The following is a 27598-nucleotide window of genomic DNA, read 5'->3' as shown; positions in this document are numbered from 1 at the left end:
TACCTGTTGAGTTCTCTCCCTCTGGGGGATCTGGCAGACACGATACTGGGCTAGATAGATCATCGGTCTGACCCAGTATGGCCGTTCTTATGTTCTTAAGCACCTTTGCTGAAACATACAAGAATTTTGGCCACACACTGAACATAAAGACCAAGATGCTCCATCAGCTCTTGCTGATGGGACAATTATATGTACCATCTATTGAAGTCAACAGACAACTGCTGGAAAACATGGAGCATTTCCCATACCTTGGAAGTCATCTCTCCGCCAAAGTCGACATTGACGCGGAAATCTAGCATTACCTGAGCTGTGCAAGCTCTGCTTTTGACTGCCTGAAATGAAGAGTCTTTGAGAACCGGGATATCAGTGCCAAGATAAAGCTCCTTGTGTACCGCACAGTGGTTGTTCTAACACTGCTGTACGCAGATTCTGTTTTCTCAGCTGAAGGAAGGACAGAAGAGCATTGTGGGCCACTGGAATTGATTTAAGGACATGTCAAAGACAACCATGAAAAAGTGCGGCATCAGTGTCGACACTTGGGCGAACCTTCCCTGGACTGACCCCAGTGGAGAGCAGTAATCCATGAGAGGGTAGCACAATTTGAGAGGTCCTGCTGTAGTACAGATGAGGAGAGGTGGAGAAGGAGAATAGAGTGGCAAAAACTGCCTCACATCCCTCCAATAGCCCTCAGCCCCTTCTGCTATAAGACCTGTGGCTCCAGAATCAGGCTGGTCAGCCATTAACGGATCCACAAATAGGAGGGTGACAGGAAGATGTCCTACTTGTTATGGAGTGACCATCAAGAGAAGAGATTATTCCATTCCAATTATGCTTCATGATTCTTCAACTGACACAGCACACATCGTGTTTACAAAATAAGTGTATATTTTAGTTAATTTTTCTTCATTTATCATTTGGGTACAAAAAATGTTAAACGTAAGTAAAACATGATTTATAAATGGATATGGAAGTAACTGCAATGGTGTCCTTATATTGGTGTCCTTGATTTAAAAAAGAGCTCTAAGACTGAATGCTTGTCTCTTTCACCAACAGAAGTTGGTTCAATAGAAGATATTTCTAAGTAAAAGGCTATGTCTAAACTACATCCCTCTTTTGAAAGAGGGATGTAAATTAGGCAGATCGAAAGTGCAAATGAAGCGTGGATTTAAATATCCCACACTTCATTTGCATAATCACATCACGGCGTTCTTTCGAAGAAGGGTATTTCGAAAGTGAAATCGCTGTCTAGACATGGTTCTTTCAAAGAAAAAAATGAGTACAGGATCTTTCAAAAAAGAGTTTTTTTTTCCCAAAGAACCGCATCTAGACAGCAGTTTCACTTTCAAAATACCCTTTTTTGAAAGAGTGCTGTGATGCGATTATGCAAATGAAGCATGGGATATATTTTGATCTACTTAATTTATATCCTTCTTTCGAAAAAGGGATGTAGTTTAGACATGCCCAAAGATATTAGCTTTTGTCTTCCTAAGTTTAATAGTATTTGCAACTGCTCTTTCTCCAGCTCAGTAAATCAGATTGTATTTTTTTTCTGAGTAAGTTTTTCTCTAATGTAAATTAATGAGTTCAGTAATAGTATTACTTGCAGAACTAAAAAACAGTAATTTCAGTAAATATTTTATGTCATAAAACAGGCTCTTAAATATTATTATTTCAGCTGATTAAATAATGTCATGGAATATATGAAATTATCACAAAACAAAGAAGCACTGAGAGGAGGTGAAAAGAAAAGATGGGAAATCGCCAATCTTTTTTCCTCTGTCAATTTTTTTCTCAATTAACAACTATTTATGTATTAATACTGGAAACCATAAGGAAAATGCTCATAGTAACCTATCTGGAAATACATTATTGTATAAAATGTGCAAAACAGATTAGGTTTTCTTCAGAATAGGTTTTACAATTTAGACTGTATTCTCAATTTCAGTCTGAGATTTCCAATAAGTCAGCACTGCAAAAGGGACATTGATTAATGTTTTTAATAAATTCTTTGTATCTGTAATAGCTTGGGAAATTTTAACTATACTCACGAGTGCAATAACCTTCACTGACTAGTTTTCAGGAAGATGTCTGTGCTAACCAAATTACAGTATGTGGGGTTTAAAATTTAAGCTACTGTGGTAATACATTTAAAACGTGAAGGATTATTTTTGAACCTCGGGTGACTAAATGTTGTGGGAGGGTTGCAGCAACAAAGAGATAATATTGTATCCTGTGTTCCTCTGCATACTGTCAGGTTCAAGTGTAGGAGAACACACACACACTGAAATAAAATCCACAATACAGCCCAGTTACAACTGCTAGCTAATATTTTACTGTTTCCAAGTTCAGCATGTACCGGTAGATTTTTTTTTTCAGACACAGAAAGCTTTTAGTAAGATCTGTAGTGCAGTCACCTTTTATGAGCACAGACTGCAAAATAATGTCTACATTTTTTGCTTTGTAGGGATCTACTTCAGACCTTAACTGATGATGAGCTGCACACTCTGGAGCGTAACCTCTGCATATCCCAGGATATGGATTTTCCTGTTAGAACAGATCCCGAATTGCCCTCTGTCAGTACGACTGCCTTAGCTGCAACTTTGCCTGCTGAGGAGCTTTCAGCAAAAGCTGAAAATACAGAGGCTGAGCTAGCCTGCTCTATGCAGTATGATGAACAGGAATTAGAACAGCTGAATAGGATGGTCCACAGGGTTGGAGATGAGATGTCCTCTTTGCTTTCCCCACCAAGTGTCTGCCAGTCTCCAGCACACAGAACTGGCATAAGAAATGGCTCCAGCTTGGAGACCTCACCTAACAGGCAATATCTTGTCAACTTAACTGATGAAGAGGAAAGAGTTTTTTTTATGGATGATCTGGATGGAGCAGGAGAAGCTCTTGCTGGGTTGGAGTCAGCCAATGACACGTTTGCGTGGGTGAATAACCCTTGCCATAATTCAAAGCAGAGTGTACAGTACAGGGACCCTCTACTGTATGATAATGGTCCTCAAACAGAAGAGTCTTTACTTTTAAAAGAGGCAGAAAATGACTTAAGCAATAATAACAATATTGAAGATAGCAAACAGATGACTTGTATCTCAGTTCAAAATTCATGCAGTTGTTTTGAAGGTCCTGATTCACAATTATACCTCAATGGCTGGGATACATATGCTGATGATGCAGAGACAGCTGAAATAATAGCCCATAGGACAGGTGGAATGAAGATATCTGCTACTGTAATATTTAATCCCAAATCCCCCTCTACTTCAGAATCCCCAGTAACAACTCCAGAAGCTATTAGTTGTGTTCCTGGGTCTTCGGAGTCTTTAGCAGATGAAGAGGAAAGTGAATCCCATAAGCTCAGTATAGCTGCCACAAATTGTCTAATTAATTCCTGTGTGTGTTGTGGCAGCTGTGAAGACAGTAGGGAAGATAATATTGATGGTTCAAAGACCAGACGTTCCCCAGGAAAAGTTATAAATGCTTCTTATAGTTTAGTAAAACCTAAAGAAAAGGACAATATAGATAAACTGGATAGTGCAATCTCTGCACAGGAGGCATTCAAAACTGAAACTTCTCATGCTTTCCTAGCAGAAAAAGATTCTGTCAGAGAAGAACAGACACTATCTAACTCCTCTAAGTGCCTGGCACATTCCTCAGGTTCACAGCTAGGAGCAGAAAATGGATCACAAGTAGAGGTAGAAATCGCAAATCAGCAGAAGAAATGGGAGAAAAGAAGGCAACCAAGTCCGAAGCAATCAGAGAATAATGAAGAAAATAGTAATGAAAGAACAGCAAAAGATGACATTAAATCAAGATCTAGTTCAAGGTAAGAGCAACTTGCCATTCTTTTATTGCCTTAGGACTTGCATACAAAATAGCTAATTGTAACTTAGGGTATGTCTACACTGCAGTGCTATTTCGGGATACCAGTTTTTACAACTTTAAAAAAATACTTTTTACTGTACTATCAGATTTATTTATGTGCAGACAATGAAAGGCATTTTCAGCAACTGTTTGGAACTGTTTTTGGTATCAGGTCTTTATATTGCCCCCCTGAGTTATATAATAATTTTATTAAATAACATCTGTCCTATTTAGCTTAACCAAGAATTGTCCTGTAAGAAAGCAATATATTTTATTTTAAATAAAAGTTTAACATCATTCTGTTTTGTCATATATTTGAAATTATATTTAACATGATGCATTATTGTACACAGTATATGATCCTTTCTATATTGTTACATAACACTACTATGACAAAACTAGTACTATGGGAAAAATGTAGATTTTTTTTTAATTTTATTCTCATCTTTTAATATTTAACTTTCTACTAAAGCTGTTCAAACTAACAAAACAGAACCATTTTTTCAGTTTTTTGTTCATTCAAAATGTTATTGAGAAGATTATCAAAACCTTTAGAGATGGCTATTTACAATTTTTGTTTGCTGAAAACCAAGTGTTTTGGTAAATTATATTTGTTTGTCCAAAAGCAACTTTTCCTGAATAAAAAATTAAACTGTTTTTAATTACTTTGCCAATTCCAAAAGTAATGAATATTTTTGTGAAAATGGAAAAAATGTTAAAGTTCACAATTTTTTTACCATTTTTAATTTCTAATTACTTTTTAATAGTTATGGCTTTTTTATAGCTTTTCATCTTCAGAGCATTTAGGGACACTAGCTAATTCACCCCCAAAGTAAGTAAACATTATTATAGTCGTTTTGCAAATGTTAGTAGGAAATCAAAATAGAGCAGCTAAATTATTTAACTAAGTCTACTCAGGCTACATCTACATAGCACCATAGTCAAAAAGAAGATATGCAATTTGAGCTACACAAATTGCATATCTTATTTCGATCTTATTTCAAAATAGCTTATTTCATAATTTGGTGCTATGCGCCTGTGTTTGGAAAGAGACATTTACCAGAATAAATCAAGACACAGTTCAGTGTAGAATGAGGTGTTAGTTGTGGAAAATTTTTTCTATCATGACATTTTACTCTAACTTTCACTATAGTAGAAGCTTTCAGAAGCTCTTAAGAAAAAGGAAGATGAATTTCTAAATCAGAAGAACATTAATAATTGTATTATCTTTACGAATGTGCCTTTCTGTTCAGTCTAGGAATAGCACTTGTTTTCATGACGCTGATGAGCGAAACACTGTTCCATGTTAAAGCATTGCAGTCATGCAGTACGTTGGTGAATGCATAGTGTGGAGAAGTGCAAACATAAGTTCAACAGACACCAGAACTTAGCCTATATCATTTTAGGGGAACAAAATGTTCCCCATGAATCCTGTCTTTTTTAAATTTTTATTCTGAGTGTTGGCTTCAGTTGCTCCTTTGTTCTAACTAACTATAACTATTACTATCTTCTTGGGAAGGGGGGAAGAGCCAGAGGGTGGAAGGAGGAGGATTTATAGAGCCCTTTCTATCTCTGAGGGCTCTGGAAGCTTCATCTAATGAAGATTTACACAGATTGTAAACTCCTTGGGACAGGGAATTTTTGTTGTGTACAGTGCCTAAGGAAACACAGTGGTGCTCCAATCCCTGATTGGGACCTCTAGTCATTACCTCACGGTACAAAAGTTTTATGGAAATAAAAGTATTAAATAAAAATGATACCAATGGAAATATTAGCCAGTATTAACCATAATACTATTAATAGCGAAAAACATGTATGCAAGAGTCTTCTGTGCCAAATTATTTTGATAAGAGTATAGTGGGTGCTGCTACCTGCATTCATGCAATGTGAGCAACTAACCCAACAGTTTGACAGGTATCTCTAATACCCATAAACATAACTAACTAGTAAATGTTCTTATTGTCCTAATTGCTAGCTCTTTTTCTGTGCCCTCTCTACTTCCAGAGTCAGACTTGGAAAATCATTACAGATGTCCATATTTTGTTGTTTTCTGACACTAGTAAACCTCTGTTCAGTATTTTAAAACATGCTGTGCCTTTCATCTACTTCAAACTCACAGTAGGTGCTGATGTACATACATGCTAATAATCCTTCTTACAAACAAAACACTTTCCTTGCTTGTCATATCCTTTCCAGATACAGTTTAACGTTATCCATTTTATTATTTTGAATATGTATGGTTTTAGGCTCGTAAATATTTTCGTGGATTTTATGACTGTTTTAGAATAATGCTACAGAAATATTCAGTGAATTTCATTGTAGGAAGAGACTCGTGGCCTCAATCTTTTTTGTGGACTGTCTAATTTTATATTTTTAGATCGTCAAATGAAGAATTACAATCTATGGGAATAGAATCTTGCTTAAAAATATTTGCATTATCACCTTTAATTCTAGTGTCTAGACCAGGGCTACTCAGCACATTTGTTTGTGTCCCACAGTTTGTGGGGCTAAGCACACAGCCCGCAGGTGGGATCCTTTGAACATGTCCTCCACTGGGAACATGCTCCACAGCAGCAAGGCATCTCCCAGGCAGGGTGAGCACTGAAAAGACGCAAGCAGAGAGGCTGACTGGAACAGAGGGGTACATGGTGTTGGTGTTTCTAACCCCAAGGGAGGAGGTGCTGGGAGCACCAAGGGATTATAGGAAGTGCTGATTGCTTAGCCTTGGGGGAAGAGCCTGAGAGCTACTTATCCACGTTTGGGTCCGGCCATGCCCTGCCTCTGTCCCACTCAGTGCGACAGACTCCCGCGTGGGGACGTCAGCCCTGCTGGGAATCCAGAATGGGGCTCCAAGGCACCTGTCCTTTCTATCTCTCAGGCCTGACTTGCCTAACTCCCCACCCGCTGCAGGTTGGAGCGTTTGGCTTGGAAACTTTTCTTTTTACAGTAAAATCACCACAAAAAATGCACAACCTGATGATTCAAGCTAAACACCTGAAACACAGGCATACAATTTTCTTTTTAATAAGAAGCATTAAAACTGGCAACATTGTTAAAATTGTAAAATCAATTTTGCTAACTATAAAAGCAGCTTCTGCTCTCTTGGAATTCACACCTCCAGATCAGCTGCTAGAAGTGGGCCTCATCCTCCTTGATTGGATCCACCTCGTCATCTCCAGCCTGATCCTGGCCTGCATATTTATTCCTGCCTCTGGAAATTTCCACTACATGCATCTGACGAAGTGGGTCTTTGCCCATGAAAGCTTATGCTCCTACACTTCAGTTAGTCTATAAGGTGCCACAGGACTCCTCGTCGCTTTTGCAGATTCAGACTAACACGGCTACCCCTCTGATACAAAACAAAAGAGTAGTCAATGCAATAGTCTTCTGTTGATATGCGTCTTAGTAGATAAATTCCTGGCCTGTCATTGCTCATTGAAAGTGCTGTCATATGGGTAGAAATTGGGTAAATATTGCATTTGATTAACATCAGCAAAACTGACTTAAATGGGGCCTGCGTGTTGTGTAGTCTTGCCTTAATCTTTGTACTCATGTCTGTCAGTGTGAAAGAAGCTGTTTGCACATATTTGTATATATATTTGCATGTAAATGCAACCACACTTAAGCTGCAGCCCTCAGCATGTGCTGTGAGTATTATTGTGGCCCCTGGAGCTTCCACATTTGAGTAGCCCTGGTCTAGACAGTACTGCTGTACATGGCTGAAATACTGGCTACAAAAACACAAATGAAGACTTTATCTGCTTTTTGGTTGAGATGTGCATAAAAGACATTAAGTGGCATCAGGACAGACATTTCTACAAAAAACAAAATACTGTGTCTGTAAGAAGCTTTGATTGATTTAAAAAACCCACAGTATTCCACAAAGATCTATACTTTGTGCAAGCATATGGAAAAGAAGAGCAACGACTATTGAAGATCCACAACAAACCAGACAGTACACAAAGCAAATGCTATCCAGGAATACCTTATTTATGCTAATTGATTGCAATCAGCTATATCAGCCTTTTCATTATAAGACCAAAAGATAGCTTACCTATTCATTGCATACTATTGTTACTGATAGCTAACAACTATTTCATCTTCATAAAGGCACATAATTTTATTAGGAGTAGACATAGATTAGGAATACACTTTGATAGTATAATTCATTTAGATTACCACATAAATAGTCCCAATAGCTGGCCCAATAAAACATCCACCTTGTATCTCTACTGTCCAGAAACCAACACCGCTATAACATTGTATGCATAAATACTCACAGATATGTGGATATTTATGGCATTGGGTTTGTTTTTTGGATATGTGTGTCATTGAGCATGCCAGTTGAGGTACAAGAAGGAATATAATCAGCCTTCTCTCACTCATTGTTCCCAGGGTGGCTAATCACATTTAATGGAGCTTTTAAAAGAGGAATACCATCTTGAATCTCTTATAACTTCTTTCTACAATTTGCTTGTGAAGGTTACCTGAACAATGAGACACTGGGCTATTTTCAGAATGATAGACTCTTTAGCTAAACCTGTAAGCAGTGACGTTTCTATGCCGTTGCTCAATCAAGAAATTATCAGGTGAACACATAAATAAATGGTAGCATGAGCATCTTCATGTAGTGAAATTTTTGGTAATAGTAAAAAATAGATATGCTTTCTTTGAACCAACCAGGGTTACTGTAGTTAGCATGTCCAGACAACATAGGATCTTACAAAAAACATTTATTTTGCAAATACCTAGCCAAGCCTACCCTGAACTTCTTGATCCAGCAGTGTTGATTGGTAAGTCACATTTAATATACCTTTAAAATTATTTTGTTGTACATACTAATCAGATTTGTCTTTCTGACATGTCTTTACTTTGTATTTGTAGGTGACAGCAGATAGTCCTTAACTTCCAGTCTGACATATGTTTCTCTTTTTCTCTATTTCCCTGCAAGTATGTTGAAGAAATGAAACATGCACAGCATGAAATGATTCACAGACAGCAGCATTAGTATTATGCAAATATAACTGTACTGAACTGGTGAACCTGTGATTTGATGCAAAGACAGCATATATGAAGTACAAGCTGTTGTCACACAAAGTAGAAACCCATGAAGGAAGAACACTGTTGATAAACAATATGTCAAAAGACTGTAATAGAATTATGCAACAAAGAAGTGTTTGGGGAGGGAGGGAAGGCATGTGATTCACTGAAGAAGGAATGTTTAGATTTGTATTTCAGGTTTTTATAACTGCAGATAAGTTAAACAAAATAAGTAAAATGCTGAGTCTATCACAATACTTCTCTTCTTTATGAAGAGGCATACATGATAGAAAACATTCTTTAGTTTTGGAGTTTAAAGAATTACTGAAAATCGGGATTGTTCTTCCACATGCCAAATAAGGCTTTGGAATTTGTTCCATGCTGTTGTGCTATACTAACATTTTGCATTTTAGGTTTTATGTGCCTGGTTTCACTATGCCTTTAATGTTGTTTCTTCATTGCTTTGCAAAATCTAAATTAGAATTAAGTGGGAGGGTTTTCTGTACTTCTCCTTCTAGTTCTCTTCTATCTAATTGAAAATACAGAATTTTCACCAGACTCCCTTTATATTATTAATTTATTGCAAGTATTTAGAGAGTGTGTGCTAATAAAACTTCTCATGTATACCTCTTTTTTGTAGTATATAGAAAAATTGAACTATCCTTTTTAGTGAGGAAAACATTATTTTTTTCCTATCACTTCCTATGACCTGCAATAGTGTATCTTTCATTAGCTATTGTGGCTGGATGTTCATTCTGTTCAGATTTGGTTAGGGGAAGTTTAATGAGCAAAGTGATTATTCCCAAATCGAATGGATGATGCATTCTAGGCAAATTGTCTATGCAGAGCATATTGCTGTGCTGTCTCTAATTAATTATTGCAGTCCTACAATAAGATTCTTAATTGAACCTTCCCCAACCTGGCACTGAAATTGTTTCAGTTCTAGTTACTGTAATTTCTTACCCTTACAACAGTGCAGTTATGAATTTTAAAGTTTCCCATCCTCCAATATATTCAGAACTTTTCATAAAAAGATGAACAGCTGTTTAACTTACAAGGTCTACATCACAACATTTAATCATGTAAAACTGTGAAGTAAATGGAGTTTTTCAGTAAAATAGCCTGTCTTGTGTTTAGTTGTTGGCTTTTGACAAAATTGTGACGATGCTATAGCCATTTGTATAAATGAATAAACATCAAGAATTCTAATAAATTTGGTTTTAAAATGTAACTTTTAAGGATTTAAGGAATTTTTGCCTTGTGTTCACATGCCTTTCCCATGAATTAAATCAGCTGAGTGATACTACACTGTGTCTTTAAATAAAGACTTGTCTCTGTAGCTGGCTTGTAATGATTCTATTCATCATCCCAGCCATCTAAGAGTAGGGAAGCTGTCTCTTGTCCATATAGATATAAGGAAAAGAGTGGCTAATTGGGATATTAGCAACAACTGTGCACCCGAGGGAGATTTTCTTTACTCATTCCCTAGCCTTCTGTTGGACACATCCATTGAAATTTCTGTGTTCCCCTTAGAATCATTTGTTTGCATTTGTTCATGATTTTGTGTTCCTATGACTGCATGTAAAGAAATATATTATCAGTATATTGGTTATTGTGTGAAATGAGAATTATATTGTATGTAAAACTGATACCACAAGTCGTCTTTTTGGGAGACCACGTATAGACAGCTTTTCAAATACTGATGTTTCATCTGTTGTATAATTATAGAAAATGAAGTTGTTTGACATGTTCATGTGTAAATCAGGTAAAAAATAAATGCTTTTCCATAATCATGTGGGATGATGTCTTATGTATCTAATGCTATAATATGATTAAAAACCTGCAGATTTCCCTTGTCCTGTCAGCTTTCGGGTGCTACTATAGCGGCCTCTCTAGATCACCTCTTTTCAGTACTTGCCTGCTTAACTTCTCTTCTTGCTGTACATTCTTCTTGTTCACTTTTCTCTCAACCATCATAACTATCTGCCTTTTATATTGTTCTGTCAGCTATCGGATCTTAACTGCTCATGCTCCATGCAAAACCTTATCAGGTTGAATGCATGTCAATATTATCTTATTCTGGCAAGTACAGTCCCAGCTCTCACTGTGGTTGTTTATGCTGATCTTATCACGTGATTTGTGGCTTCTAATGATGGAGTGACTTTTGCTTATTCAAAATAAAAGTTAGGGACAAAAATGGAGTTTGAGGAATTTATCTGATATCAAGATGATCTGACTATGAAATAAATGTACATTAGATGTTGACAAGGCTAGTCAACCAAGAATTTGCACCTATTTAGCCATATAGCAGATAATTGTGTCTGAGACATAACAGTACCCAAAAGTCTCAGAAATATATTTGTATAGATATGGAGGAAGAAAAGTAAGACTAGCTCTAACTTATATAAGCTTCAGGGGAGTAGCTGAGTTAATCTGTATCAGGAAAAACTTAAAAAACAACAAATAGTCTAGTAGTACCTTAAAGACTAACAAAAACATGTAGCTGTTTTGTTACCATGGTACTATCTACATGTTTTGTTAGTCTTTAAGGTGCTACTAGACTATTTGTTGTTTTTCAAGTCTAACCTATAATGTCAGTTGTTGAATTTAAGTAGCATAAATTCATATCACATGGTGGAAGCATATGCATTGATTAGAATTACTAGCAATCATGCTTATAAATTATGGAACAGATCTCAAGTGCCAAATTTGGGCTTGCACTGGCCATTGGCAACTGAGAGAAACTATCACAAGCAATGGAGTCATGGAACAGAATTCAACCCCTTTTATTCTGATTCCTCTTAAACCAGTGGTTTTCAACTTGTAGTCCTGTAGGCTGTATCAAAGGGGTCCATGAGAGACTATCATGACCATAGAACCAGGCTTTCAACCTGTGTTCTGTGGGCCCTTGGAAGTGTGTAGACTAAGTCCAAGGATAAATATACACTACTATGCTACATCAGCACAGCTGGTGAAGACACACTATGCCAGTGGGAGAATGTTGTCCCATTAGCATAATTATTCAGCCTCCATGAGAGATGAAAACTATGTCAGCAGAAGAGCATCTTCCACTGATGTAACACGGTGTGGACACTGCTCTAAGTTGATATAACTTGTGTCGCTCAGGGCAGTGTCGTTTTCACATTCCAGAGGGATGTAAGTTACATTGACTTAAGCAGTGTAGGCCAGCTATAAGATTTTCAAACTTAAAATTTTTAGAGGTCCGCAAATGAACATAAAAACCACTGTCTTAAAGCCCTGGACATTCAGTTCTGCAATCCCCCTGTAGCAGGAGTCATATTCCCCTGCCTGTATATGCCCCTAGGCTCAGTAATAGTCAGTAGTACAGTCACATTTATGATTTTTCCTGCCTTTAGTAAAAAGGCAAGATTATTTCTATCTCTGGATACTTTAGCTATGTTTACACAGCAGCATTATTTCAGAATAACATTAGTTATTCCAAAATAACATAGTCTGCATCTACACAGCAAGCAGTTATTTTGGCATAATGTCGAGCAGGAGGAGTTCTTACTCTGATTCCTGTAACTCTCATTTTACAAGGAGTAAGGGAAGTTGGAGGAAGAATAGTCTAACTCGGACTTCCTGCTGTATAGACAGCATCAAAAGCCGAAATAAGCTATTTCAACTTAAGCTAAGAAGCAATTGACGTAGCTCAAGTTGCATAGCTTATTTTGGCTTTAGCCCTAGATGTGCCTTTGTGTGTGGGTCTGCTGCTGGTCAGAACACAGAATTACCTTATAGTCTAAGTTATATTGGTAAAAAATGCAACAATTTTATGCAAGGAAAGTGATGTAAATAAGAGGATAACATTCTTGTAAAATACCTACATTAATTACACCATACTAATATATAAATTGTTCAGACAGTCTAAAGGACTCTCTTCTCTATTGTGACACACTTGTTTCTTCTTTCTCTCTTTCCCATATCTTTTCTTTTCTTTTTAGCCGGGGGGGGGGGGGGGAGGGAGATTGGTGCAGTGTCTAAGTACTAATACACCATTCTGCACTGGACTTTGGACAAGGTGCAGCTCACCACACATTTGCCTAATATGGGCAAAAAATGTCCCAAATCAAAGAAAACTGGTAAAGTAATATTGTGTCCACACATAGAAATCTGTCAGGGAGAGTGGGGGAGAGATGTGAGAAATAATCATAGCATAGAATTGGTCATTCTGGTGCTTTTCATGCTACAAGGGCTACCACTTTCACATCTGCAAATATTGCTGTATAATCTCAGCTGATGGGTCTACTGATATACTTTCACTCCACATAAGAGAAGTGAGGGACATTTAAGTGCCCAGTAGAAGATTCTAAAAGCTAACCGTTTCTTGATGTAAAATTTGTCTTGATTGTGAGCTTGGATTTTTTTAGTTGTTTTGTGTTTTTAATGATTTCCCATTAATGCTTTGAGTTTAATCGCAAGTCATATTAAACACTCAGATAACTTGCACAGTTAATTTATATTCATTCTTTATAGACTTGCTTTTCAACTTGTGAAACACTCTGAACAAAAGTACATAATATTGACTGATTCAACAGTGCTGCAACTCTAATAATTTTTATCATGAGTTTTATTATATTTGTTTTTTTCCCTTAAAGCTTTAGCTCCTTCAGTCTTGTGATTACACAAGACTTTCAACTTCCCTTTTTATTAAAGATAGTTTCTCATCCCTTTGGTAGTGGAGCGAAGTTGGAAAACATGAATCCTAAAGGCTTAAAACTCCAAAGGCAAATATAAATAATCTAGAACGTGTTGTGTTTTTTTTTAAAAATCGCCTGGCTCTTTACCCAGTTCTAAGATTTTTTGAGGCCTAATTCCTGATGTGTACAGTGTGTGGAATACTAAATTTAGCAAAATCGGATACAAGCAGGTTTCTTCAAGCAGGATTTAACAGAAAAGTAAATAAGGAAAACAGAACTTGAATCATTCTCAAAGAAATATTGCCAGCTGGAGAAAGTTTCAGATGAAGAGAAAAATTGAAATAGGAAAATTATAAAAGAAGCAACCGTTAGTAGTTTTCAGTGTTCTATAATAGTGTTACCTCTACTGGAGATATTTGAATGTGAACCGTAGCATTCACCTTGACAAGGCAGCTTTTCCTGTGAGATCATACTGTGAACTCATAATTTTGTATTTTTGTATGATTTTGCTGCCATATAACTGGTTATGATGCCATATATTATTAGTATGACCACATTTCAGGATTAGGAAGGTGAAGATGAGCTATGAGAGCAAATCTTTGTTTAAATGCAAATGTCTCTTCACAGTGAGCAGAATTGGCAAGGGAAATTACTTAAAACAAATGAAAGTTAAATGGATTTTTGTTGAAGTCTGATAAATTATTTTCCCAGTGTGATAGTTCTTCTTTCAACTAAAACATAATATACTTAGGGATTTATTTTAAATTGGCAATCAGAAATAAGGAACATGAAGGGGAACATTTTGAAAGTGATGTGTGTGCGGCATGCAAACAAACCTTATTGTTTCCTAATGGGATTAAAGCATGTAGCTCGTATATACTGCTTTGAAAAATTCCCCTTAAGTGTTCTTCTGGACACTTGCCTGCAAAACCTGATGTATTTTAAATATAACAGGAGTAAAGAATCTGGATTACAGCTGGTTTGAATCATGCCCTAAAATGCTTGAAAATTCCACTAATTGTCAGGTAGAGGGAAAAAAAATTCAAATGAACCAATTACATTTCTTTCAACTATGTTTCTGAGACAGAAATGTCCCTCTCTACTTTGAGGATACGATCAGCTGATCCGGCACAGCACGGCAGTGTAGACGCGGTGCGGTCAACGAGGGAAGCCTTTGTCGACCACTCCGATGTATGCCTTGTGAAACGAGATTTACCGGAGCGGTCAACAAAGGCTTCCCTTGTCGACCACGCCATGTCTAGACTGCCGTGTTGTGCCAGATCAGCTGATCGTTGGCACAGTGTGGCAGCCATTTTTATTTTAATGAAGCGGGGATTATTTAAATCTCTGCTTCTTTGACTATGCCGAGTAAACTATTTTACATGGCTCCGTCTGCGGAGCCATGTAGTCTAGACGTACCCTTGGTGTCTAAAGATTGTTATTGCCAGACCAGGTTCATTCAAAAGGTAAGGATTTTTTTTTTAATATAATGCCTAGAACCTATACTACTACTTCTACTGTGATATATTTGTTCAGGAGTAGATTTTTCTTTCTCCTGTAAATTAAATTCCTTCAGTGCATGGAATTTCCAGAAGCAGACTGTCAAATTGTCACTGAGATACAAACGCTGTTATCTGCAAATTAGTAAGGTGAAATAAAAGTACCACCTGAAACTATTTTTAATTCTGATTTTGAAGTTGTCTACTTGAAATATAGCCAATGTCCCTTGAAAAATTATCACAGTATTTACAAGCTGTGACACTGTGAGATTGTATTCCTTTATTTTAAATAGGTTCCCTCCCTCCCTCCCCCCAGTATCCAGTAGATTTCTAAATAGCAGTGGTTTGTCATGTGGCCTCTCTTTCAATCTCTGCATAGGAACCTCAGTCAAGCTTCATGTTTTAGATAAGAATTTGAGCCACATGGCAGTTTTAAAGCCATGCAGTCCTGTGCTGACATAGCGAATGATGGATGACTTGTTAAATCGTATAGCATAGCTGCAGGACAGGAAGCGAAAGGCAACTCTTAACTTATCACACTGGCTTTCCCTTCCAATCCTCTTCCTTCCTTCCTACGGCTTAGAAACATTATCTGAAGCTGGCCTTGGGGTTTTATAAGTGCTTTGGGTTTATTTCTTAGTTATGTTGGTATGAAATATACAGTAGTTTTTGAGATCCCTGGGCAGGATGTATCTTCTTTCTAAAATAGGTAAATGTTCACATGTGTGGACTCTTGAATTCACTCTTTAAAAATATTTAATCTCTTTTGTTCTTTCCCTAGCATTTTTAACTGCCTACTATAAATAAAATTGATAATTTTCACAAAGAGCATACCCATTGGTCCTGGCATGTGATCTACACTTTTTGTACTAATGTAAAATACATTAAAATATATAACTTGTCTCCCAAAGAGTAAATAACTGCTGCTGTCTGTGCGCTTTTTTTTTGTATGATCATTTGCGATCCATTGCTCTATTCTCATTTTTATTCTTTTCAGCAGTTCATTTTGTTTCCATATGCTTTTTTCAGTTCTCAGGATGGCTTACGTGATTCTCCCCTCAGCTCCATCTCCAGCAGTGACTATGACAGTGTTTCTGTCACTACCTGTAGTCTCTCCAGCATATACACTCTGAGGTAATAATAATCTCACTTCACAGTCACATTTGACTAACTGTACTGGGTGATGGTTGATGAAAATGTTTCATTGAATTTAACACTGAAGTGATAGAAGCACTTCTGATAATTCTTCCTTTTGGAATACATGCATGTTTATTTGTAAAGCTCAGTTTTTATCCTAATAAAGTCATTGTGAGAGTCTTACTGTTTGTGGAGAAGTGTCGTGAGGTACACAACACTGAACTGTACAACATTTGGGATCCTCAGTGATCTCATTTTTCATTATGTTCAAAGAGGTACTTTTTAGGTGTTTAAAATAGCTAGCTTTTCAGATACATTTTTTTAAAGAGTTTTACATACCTAATACAATAGGACTTAATTGAAGAAAGAGACGAAAACAGTGAATACATTATTAGGTCTTGACTTTCCAGATGGCATAGTTCGGCCATCTGTTTTCTGCTTCATGGGGATTGAACAGTAAAATAAGAGGAATGTCACAACTAACAATAGTTTCTTTAGTTTTGCTATATTTTGTTGACCAAAAATATGTTAAGAATGCTGGCCTGTGTTCTCATCAGCTAAACTTATGTGAGAGATGAATCTTGGTAATTGATTTTGCGAAGAGAAATTAGATTGAGAGAACATGTTTTAGGGTACTAAAAGTAATTAAAACAAATATAGGGGTTTTTCTCAGTATTTTCAAAGAAATGACATTGCTTTTTAACATTATATTTGGAGAGACACTGAGATTTAATACAGTGTGTTTCTGATGTTTTTAGAGCTGTGATAATTTTCTGCTTTTTCTTCTTCTTACCTTTCTTTCTTTCAGTTGTTTATTCCAGGAATTCAGAATTTGAGAAGTTTGGTAACCAAGAATGTGGGGGTGGGGGGGGGGGAGGGAAACAGTCTCTCTAAAAATTTCAGGGGAAGTGCCATATGAAAATAACTTTTTTGATGCCTTCATCATAAGATTTCTGTACTCAAAACACCAAATAATGGCATTCTAAGCAGTCATCTAGTTTTCCTGATGGGTTGTGCTATTCCTGCTTTTTATCTTGCTACCTTTTCTGTTTTCATGTTGCATTAATTTTTATCAACAATCAGAAAAAAAGTTGTTGGAAAGCCTATTTTCCTTCTATCTTTTTGATTTTTTTATCTTTGATTCTGGCTGTAAATTGATCCCTCATCTGTCTGTCTGAAATATCAATTGCATAAAATGTTTCTGTAAATTTCTAAATCATTGATATTTTTTCTATGTAAACACATTACTGCTAAATTTATTCTTGGCATCCCATCCTCCATTTGTCTTAGTTTGCATATCTTAGGGCTTGTATACATAGGGATACTCAGGAAAATTAATCCAAGTTAAATGAAAGGTATGAATTAAAAGTAAATTTATTGAACTCCTTTGTAGACTCTCTCATTAATTACTAGAATAGCCTTAATTCAGTTTAATTTTAAGTGAATAGTACAAGGGAGACATGCCAGTCCAATATATTCCAGTACATTTTTCCAGACTATATAAAAGTGTTGTCCAAGGAATTTGGGTTTATATTAAAGTGAATTAAACCAAACTGAATTAAGGCCAATTTAATTCTGAATGAGAGCATCTACATAGGGATTTAATGCAGTTTAAATAATCTAATTTAAATGTACACTATTATTTAATTAAGATTAATTTTTCTGAGAGCAAGTCTACATTACAGGGTAGATCAACACTGCAGTGGTTGATCTTCTGGTGTTAGATTTAGTGGGTCTAGTGGGCACACGTTAAATTGAACACTGAGGGCACCCCCATGGACACTGGCTGTTGTGAGAAGTAGGGTAAGTCGACAGGAACATTTCTCCCATCAACCTCCCACAGTGAGGATGGTACCTTAGTTCAGTTGAAGGTATGTCACCTCCAGCTATGTTATTTATATAGCTGGAGTCAAGTACCTTAAGCCGACCTCCTTCCATAGGGTAGACCTTCCCTGAGTGTCCCCGTATAGACAAACCATTAGTTTTTTGGTGAGAGAGTTAAATTTAAAGTGGTGTTATTGCATTTGTCCTTTCTATATTTTTCTTTGCATGGCAAAACCATTTTTTGTGTCTTTTCATTTTTGAAGTATTATCTGCCGATTGTGGTTGTCCTCTGCCAAATACACTGTGTAACACTGGAATAAGTCCATTCCATGAACAGTGATTGCCAAAAGGACAATACAGGATAACTCAAGTGTTCACCAGAGATTACTGGAGCCTTGAGGACAAGTAATTCTTTATCTTCTAGAACAGCTTATCTCCTGCACCATAGCCGCTTGGCCTTGTAAATTTAGTATTTTGTGTGGCACTGTACAAACATTTCTCAGTTTGTTGTCTACAGCTTTTTAATTTCTTTTTGTTCTGTGTTGTTTCTTCAGAAAATTGTCAGATTTATAAGGTACGCACTGTTGTGTGTGTGTGTGTGTGTGTCAACTCTAACCAAACTACATCACCGTGAGAATCATTGCTAGATCCCCAGAGGCCATTTTAAAAACTAAACATTTTCTTGATTTCTCTCTGCTCAGTGTTACCAGGAGTCCAGGCTTGATTTTCAAACCTGACCCCCCATCCATCACAGCACTTAAACATGTTTAACTTTAACCATATGACTATCCTGATTTAAAGCACTGGCAATACTTGTTTGCTTTAAATTAAACCACATACTTAAATTAAACCACATACATAAGTGCTTTCCTGGACTAGAGCACTAGTTTCCTAGATCCTTTTATATACTTATATAATATTTGTCTTTCCAGCACCTAAGAACTTTCCTGTTTGTCATAAGCTTTTAAATCTGTATAAAATTGTTCCTCTTGCCAGTTTCTTTCTCTGGAATTTTAATGTATATGTTTTAACATAATCTCAAGCTGCTTGGGTATCATTAAACATTTTGGAAAACATATAGGGTCAGGCATCTTCATGACTTTTGCACTGAAATAGTTCAAACAGCTACAGATTGTGGTATTGCTATGCACACTGTCTTAACGCACAAGTAGTCCTGTTCACTTTAGTGGTATAAGGTACTATTCATTGCGAGTAAGGTCTTGTACTTTGGCCCAAATTGAGTTGATTTGATACCAGCACAGAGCAAAATTGTTAGGGTGAACTATTTTTTTATTTTTGACTTTGAACTCCATATAGAAATCAAAGTTCAGAGGTTGAGAACTAATAGGGATTAAAACTTAAATCTGTATTCATATGTGAACCCCCTGAGAAACTAAGTCACACAAAACCGTTCATCACTTGTTTCTCTTTTATTTTTTCAGTTTGAAGTAGGAATAAGATCCTCCAGAAAAGGGCGCTTTTTCCGGAGGATCGGGGCCAGTGTAGACGCTCTTTTCCGGCTTTTCTAAAAGCCGGAAAAAAGCGGCGGACATTTTTATTTAAATGCCGCGGGGGATATTTAAATCCCCCGCGCATTTCCCTATTGCGATTTCAAAAATTACCATGCCCCTTCCGGAAAAGGGGCCAATATAGACGAGCCCGTTATGTACAACCACAGCGTAACTTTAGTAATACTTATAGATAGGGCCCAACCAAATTCACAGATAGGAAAGACAAACCACAGACTGTGAAATCGGTCTTTAATGTGCTTTTGCCTATGCTATTAAGATTTCACATGGGAGACCAGCGTTTTTTAAATTGGAGGTCCTATCCCAAAAGAGAGTTGCAAGGGTTTACAAGGTTATTTTTGGTTGCAATATTGCCATCCTTACTTTGCACTACCTTACTTCTCCACTACCTGGGTAGCTAGAGAGTGACAGCTGTTGACCAGGTGTCCAGCTCTGAAGGCATCACAGAAGTAAGGGTGGCAGTACCATACTGTACTACCTTTACTTCTGCACTGCTGTTGGCGGTGACTCTGCCTTCAGAGTTGGGCTCCTGGCCAGCAGCCACTGCTCTCCAACTGTCCAAATCTGAAGGCAGTGTCATGGCACACAGCAACACAGATGTAAGAGGAGCAGTACCACAACTTCCTCTACAATGATTTGCAACCCCCTCATCCCACAATTCTTTTATGGGTCAGAACCCCTACAATTACAGCACTGTTAAATACAGATTTAAATAGCTGAAATTAAGATTTTTTTTAAAAAAAATTAAATCCCATTACTGTGAAATTGACCCCAGATAGATCTTTGAAAATAGTAATCATTCAGAAGGGATGTTCTGATTTAATGTCTTGACTACTCCAGTCTCACTAGGTCTCTTTGTGAGTTGGTGTCTTAAGTGTGCAACTAACTCAAATCCTCTAAGCATTAACCCTGCACCACCAACTTCTTTGGAAAAATTAATGCCACAGTTTGAGTGCAAGGTGAATCTTACTTCCTTTAGAAAGATCATATTTTTACACCTGAACCAAAACTTATGGAAGTCAATGGGATGCTGGATGCCTTTAATGGTCATTGCAATCATTCAAACAGAGGTTAGTACTAATGTCAAAACCAGAGATCAGATTCTTTATATTTAGGGGGTGGTGGTGCTAATTTAGGGCAAGATCTCCTGTTCCTGTTACTAAATAATGAATATAAAATGATGAAAGCAGCTAAATACCAAGGAAAGCACAATTATATATTTTTAACAGTTTGCATAAATTCCGAAAGGGTATGTCTACACTACCACCCTAGTTCGAACTAGGGTGGTTAATGTAGTCATACGAACTTGCAAATGAAGCCCGGGATTTGAATTTCCCGGGCTTCATTTGCATGTTGCCGAGCGCCGCCATTTTTAAATGTCCGCTAGTGCAGACTCCATGCCCGCGGCTACACGTGGCATGAACTAGATAGTTCGGACTAGGCTTCCTATTCCTAGATATTCCTAGATTTAGATATCCCGTGCTTCATTAGCATTAGCGCTTCATTACCGCTTTTTTTCAGCACGGAGCTTTGTCGGAGAAAAGCGGCAGTCCTAGAGGCTGATCTTTCGCTAAAGAAAGCCTTTTCCAATAGATCTCTTATGCCTCGTAAAACAAGGTATAAAAATTTCTCGGAAAAGGCTTTCTTTAGCGAAAGATCAGCCTCTAGACTGCCACTTTTCTCCGACAAAGCTCCATGCCAAAAAAAAGTGGCGGACATTTTTATGCTAATGAAGCACGGGATATTTAAATCCCTGCTTCATTAGCAATTTCGACCTGCCTAAACTGCATCCCTCTGCAAGCAGTGGGGTACAGTCGAGACGCACCCCTAGTATAGCTGAGAGAGGAGGAAGGAATTGTTTATGAAGAATAAATCAGAATGTGCAACAGTTCTCTTTTTCATCCAAAGTTGTTCATGCTCCTGCTGGAAAGTGATTATAGATGTCAGTGCATGTTTTAAACTCCAGGAGGATGGGTATTTGTTATGGATTTCTCATTCACAAGCTATTGGGTTTATTAGGTAAATATATAATTATACATATAATATAAAAAACAACAAATGTCTTGGTAGCACTTTGTAGACTAACAAAACATGTATAGATGGCATCATGAGCTTTCATGGGCACAGCCCACTTCTTCAGATGATCGAAGTTTGCATTTAGGATGTGTTTCCCGCCTCCACTTCCCCACCCTTCTCCTCTAGTTATTTTGGGTCTGCACATCCTAAACTCAAAACTCCCGTCATCTGAAGAAGTGGGCTGTGCCCACGAAAGCTCATGATACCATCTACATGTGTTGTTAGTCTATAAAGTGCTACCAGACCATTTGTTGTTTTTTACGTTTATCCTGTACAGACTAACTCGGCTACCCCCTGAAGCTTCTGAACATATAATATAGATGTTCCCAAACTTTTTACTAAGATGCATTTTGTGTTGCTTCCGTATAAGCACTAACCCTCCCCCCTAGCACAGCAAGCCTAACCCTGACTTGGTACTGAGGGAAATTCTCAGGTTCTGAATGAGAGTTGGGTTTGAAGAGTGAGCCCATCCCCAGTCATCCCATAGCAGTGGCTCCAGTCAACACTGATAGGCAAAACCTGAGTGGCACTGTGAGCCAAGCTGTAATACAGGGAGCCAGTCCCAGAAGCATCCCCCTCCCACCTTGTAAGGGGCAGGAGCAGAAAATGTTTGCCTAGAGCCCTGTGACCAGTCTAGAACCTTTCCCCAACCTACTGTTTGGGAAAAATTGGTATAGTATCCTGTATTATATAAGGGTTTACCTTACTACTTCATTACCATATCTTCTGACCATTCCCTGTGGAGTGCGACAAACAAAAGATCAGAGCTGATCATCTCTACTAGCTTTTGCTTATGATCTTAGTCCGAACAACATTTGTGACTATACCACGTTTCTGGTTTTTCACCAGCAGGAATCTCCTGTTTTTTTTAATACCAGTTTCACAAACTTGTAGTGGATTCCCTGGGGACAGAAATAGAATCTCCAAAGGGTTTTGCATGTTCTTATCTACTGTATGTCACCTAGAAGATGATACAGTTTGCATGCAGGTTACGTTTTTTATGTCTAATACTGTGTCTACAGAGCTGTGTGTGGGAGAGAATTGTTGCCAAAGAATACACTGACGTGTTATAATTTAGCACAACTAATTTAGCAAAGTTATAACAGGAGGGTAAAACTTTAGCCCATAGGAGTTTGTTTTTTGTTGTTGTTAGACTTTATAATGAAGAGATACACCCACTAGAATAATTGTGTAGTATTTTTTCTTCTCTGTCTAAACTAAATGAAATAGTCAAACAAATATACAAAAATCTTAAATTAGGGCAAAGGTTTTGTTTTTCTTCAAGGGCATGCATGTTTTCATTATGCCATAAGTGTGCGTGCATCCTGATGCCAGAGAGTTTTCCCCAGAAATACCAGAGGGGTGGTCCATCCCAGTGCCATGATCCTTGTGGTATAAAGCACAGAATTGCCCTTCCTTCTGTTCCTTCTCACTGTCTCTGGTTGGAGCATTTGTATTTCCTGTGTATAGAAAACATATCATCTCCTCATTTATACCTGGTGGTAGGGTATTTTCATCACTTGCCATTAAAAAATCTTTATTTCAGATTTTAATTCTTAGTCATTTTTTTCTAATCAGTCTTCGATTTTTAGTTCGCCCTTTAATAATTTAGCAATTTAGAACATAAGAATAGCAATATTGGTTCTGACTGATGGTCCATTTAGCCTATATCCCCCCTTCCAACAGTGGCCAGTGCCAGATGCTTTTGAGGGAATGAGAAGAATAGGGCAATTATTGAGTGATCCATCCACTGCCAATCAGTTCCAGTTTCTGGCAGTGAAATCAACATTATTTATCATTTTTAAGATATAAAAACATTTTTTAGTTCCAGTTGGCATTTCCTGTGCTGTTAATAGCATATAAATTATTAGATTCAAGAAAATGGTTTTTATAGTGCCAATTGCTTTTTTCCCATAAAAATTTAGAATAGCATGCTGTTTGGGGTTTTTAAGATTATACATAATTAACTAAATTGCTATAATAATTGCAACCTTTGCAGAGGTCTTGGCAATGGGAAGACATCATGTACAATCACTAATTAAGTTTAAAAGTGAGAATTTCTTCCCACTTTTAGAACTGCATGAAAAATGGAGAGATGGCTTCTTTTTTAATTAAAAATAGAGGGCAATTTTTAATACGTTAATCAGTTTTTTGCAATGCTGACTCTTATGCCTGGATACATTCCAGTCAGCTAGACTCTGAGAAATTTTACATCTGACTTTTGAAGGTTATGTTTTCTTTACTTAATCTTTTTTTTTTAAATAAGGAGAACTGATCTTTGGGAATAGGGGAATGTGAAATTCTGTTAATTAATTTCTTTAGGCCTCATAGTTCCTTCAAGTGGGGAAAAAAAAGTAGTCTACATTTCTGCATCTTAGTTTCTATTGGTGCATCTATACGCAAAATAAGATATGGTATTTGTACTATGAAAATTGCGCATCTTATTTCAATATAGCATATTTCAAAATTTGGTGCATCAACAGAGAGCCAAATTTCAAAATAACACGCTAGTTCAAGATGTTGCTTAACCCTCGTGGAATGAGGATTACAGGGATGCTGAAATAGGTCTCAAATGCACTATCTCAAAATAGTGGGCATGTTCAAAAGACGTGGGGTATTCTGAAATAGCCCCTCTATGTAGACATACTCTTTCTGTCTGTTTCTCACAGTTGTGACTGGATAGCTTCTTTTGGAGTTGACTATTATATTATATTATATTATTGACTGTTTAATATGCTGGTCAGTGTAGCTCTATGTGTCAGAAGGCTTGGCTGGAGAACAATATGAAATGCTATCTTCTCCATAAGAGTGTTTTATCTCCTTAGTGCACTGAAATCTTTCCAGCATGGGTGTGAGGGTTCAGACTCAAAACCTATATATTCCTATCCCCAACAGACTTCTGGGCTGATGCTCTCAAAACACACTACGCACTATTTTTTTTAATTGTATCCTTTGGTATATATGGTTGTGACTATTTTCTTCCACTATTTGATCTGAGGAAGTGGTTCTGGCCCATGAAAGCTCATCATCTAATAAACCATCTTGTTAGTCTTTAAAGTGCTACATAATCCTGTATTTTGTTTCAGCTACACACTATTTGATACTTTTCTCTCTCTTCCTCTCCCCTCCACCCTCACCACAAGAAGTGCAAGTAGGGTGGCATGGTGCAATACAACATACCAGCAAAATATTTTTAGCTGGTATGGCTAACCAGAAAAATTGGTGTGACTGTAACACCTCCAGCCCTTTCATGCAGGGTCTTAACCATATGTAGAGTAGCCCCACTGGAGCATGGGCTGGGAGACAGGGATGAGGATGGTATAGTGGTGCCAAGGAATTGCTGGTGTTCTGCTTTTTTCCCTGCTGTGGTTCCCAGGAGAGGCCTGAACTCCAGGAATGGCATCAGAAAAGGAGCAGAAAGTGGGGCCACGCCCATACTGGCATCTCCTCCAGGCACAGCTGTATCACCTAGCTCTGTCCTCCAGTGGGCTGCTATACAGACCTCGGCCAGGTGACGCACCATCGAAGGCCTGGGGTGCAAGAACAATAACATAGGAGCTGTTGGCGAGGAGCCACCCAGAAGCCCTGTGTTCTGCTCCTTTTGCCCCAGTGGTTCTAAAGTTTCTGGCACAGTGTAAAGACGACTGAGACTTCCCCCCCCCCCCCACCCCCTTCCAGGTAAACTGGGCAGAGGGCAGGGAGAGAATATGGGGGCCCCAGGCTGTGGGTGAGGCAGTGAGGATCATGGAGGATTACCTATGGAGGTCACCTGCTCCATGTAAACTGCTGCCAGTCCTCTTTCTCTTCCTTGCACATTATTTGGAAGAAATAGACTCCACTTGCACCACTGCCTCCCCCATAGAGATGCTTATTATAACTTTTTTTTAAAATTCTTCAAGATAAGGATTTTTTTTCAGTTTACATTATTCTGTTCTGCAGCATTTTTTCCCAAAGAGACTATATATTTCTGAGAACCTGTAAACTGATGAGCCTAGATTCTAATGCAATAAAAACATTACATGAGAAAAATAACCTATAAAAGAGACCTTATATAAAAATCAATGGGTGAGATTCCCAGAAAGCACTACATGAATTTCAATGGGACTTGTACTTCTAAATTACATAGGCACTTTTAATCATCCCATTCAAAGTTTAAAAAAGTGGATTTTTATGACAAAGAAATTGGATACAAAAAGAAAATCATTACAAGAGACAAACTTAGGTCTCTAAGGTGGGAGAAAGGAATGCATGATATAATATATAATTTGAGAAATGGTATGTAGGTGTGTAATTAAGGACTGTGTCATAATGCATATGCATGAGGGAACCAAATATATACAATCTTAAATTGTTAATATCCTGATATTTTGGTTTTTTAACTGTGGGACTTTAGGAATTGGTAACATAGGGCCAGAGCCTCAACTCATGTAAATTGCCGTAAAGTCAAAGGAGCTACACTAGTTTACATCAGCTGAAAATCTGACATAGTCTTTTTCTGTGGCATATAAATCAGAAGTAAAGAATTGACTGATATTACTTACCAAAATCCAGCATGCCATACAACAATGTTAATATTATTTCTTGAAGCTGGAGATGTATGCAGTTATGTGAAACTTTTTTCCAAAAATGTCCATTCCTCTGAAATGTCACCTCTCTCTCTCTCTTTTTCTCTGTGTGTGTGAATTCTGAACGAATAATTTCGCTTAAAATGTATCATTCATCTCTTGGTTTTGCAATGAGACAAATTTCTGCTGCAAAATAGTATCTTTCTAGAGAAAATTTTTCGAAAGCTCAACTAATTTTGCATTTACTACAAAAGATAAATTTTCGCATTTCACAATTTGTTATAAAATGTCTCTCAGTACTTCTTAGGACCTATATTTGCATAACTTGGTAGCATTTCCCAGAACAACCAAGAGAAGTATCCAGATTACAAGTATGCAAATATGCCTCAGGTGATACATGATCAAGGTTCATCACCGACTTTGGTTTGTGGGTTTGATCATTAGCTTCTCTGTCCCAGAATGGGTACTAACAAGGAGTGTGACATGAACATAGATTCATGCCCCTCAGAATAATCACTCAGCTCTGTATACCGTTTTTCTATATGATATTTGTATTGTTGCTGTGGACTCTCCAAGGCTTTTCCCATATTGATTTAACGTCTAAGAGTAACCAGTTTTGCTGGAATTGAAGCCCATTTGGTTTAGATTTATTAAACTAACACTGACAACATGCTGAAATCTCCACATGAAATGTAGAGTCATAATTAAAGACATTGCCTGAAACCAAAACATCCAAGGGAGCTTTTTTATTTTTCAGAAGTGAGAAAGTTATTGAATTATACATAGTAGGCTATCAATTGCTTCTCCTATACTCCCTTTTTAAGAGAATTAATTGTTCTTGTGTATATAAATGTAAAGCTTGTATCATTCTCTGCTGAAGTCTCGCAGCATACTGATAACACATGGTTAGCTGGTTATCCACCACCATCCACAAATCTTTTCCCAAGCCATTGCTTCCAATGATAGAGTACCCCATCCTATAAATATGGCATACATTAATTGTTCCAAGCTGTACATTTGTTAAAATACATATTGTTTGCTCTTCTACTCACCAAGCAATCTAGGTCATTCTGTATAAGTGATTTGTCCTCTTCATTAACAATCCCCCAATTTTTATGTTACCTGGAAACTGGTAGTGATGATTTTATGATTTCTTCCAGGTCATTGATAAAACATTAAATAGCTTAAGGCTAAGAACTGGTTTTTGTAGGACCCCACTAGAAAGCATTTGTTCAGTGATTCTCTGTATTACAGTTACTTTTGGAGACCTATCGATTAACCCGCTTGTAATCCATTTAATGTGTGCTCTGTGAATTTTATACTATTCTAGCTTTTTTAAATCAAAATAGAGTCGGGATTTGTGAGATACATGTTTAACAAGAAGAATGCCTTGACCTTTCTGG

The 27598-nt window shown here is 37.3% G+C and overlaps 1 protein-coding gene across 5 annotated transcripts in view; it reads left to right on the top strand.

Annotated features, from left to right (window-relative positions):
• ZFYVE28 (zinc finger FYVE-type containing 28) overlaps positions 1-27598 on the top strand; it is a 275487-nt gene that overhangs the window by 195758 nt on the left and 52131 nt on the right. For 3 of the 5 annotated variants that reach the window (XM_075930867.2, XM_075930866.2, XM_025190505.3), the window contains exons 8-9: positions 2465-3826; positions 16094-16198. In XM_075930867.2, coding sequence (XP_075786982.2) covers positions 2465-3826; positions 16094-16198 — 1467 coding nt within the window. The remainder of the gene's footprint in view (positions 1-2464; positions 3827-16093; positions 16199-27598) is intronic. The other 2 variants (XM_075930868.2, XM_075930870.2) reach the window with 1 other exon arrangement.

Source organism: Pelodiscus sinensis, chromosome 4 (genome assembly GCF_052426305.1).
Source record: "Pelodiscus sinensis isolate ZL-2025 chromosome 4, ASM5242630v1, whole genome shotgun sequence".
In the NCBI taxonomy this organism is placed as follows: Eukaryota; Metazoa; Chordata; order Testudines; family Trionychidae; genus Pelodiscus; species Pelodiscus sinensis.
The sequence above is the reverse complement of the archived record's forward strand: the minus strand, read 5'-3'. Positions and strand labels throughout refer to the sequence as shown.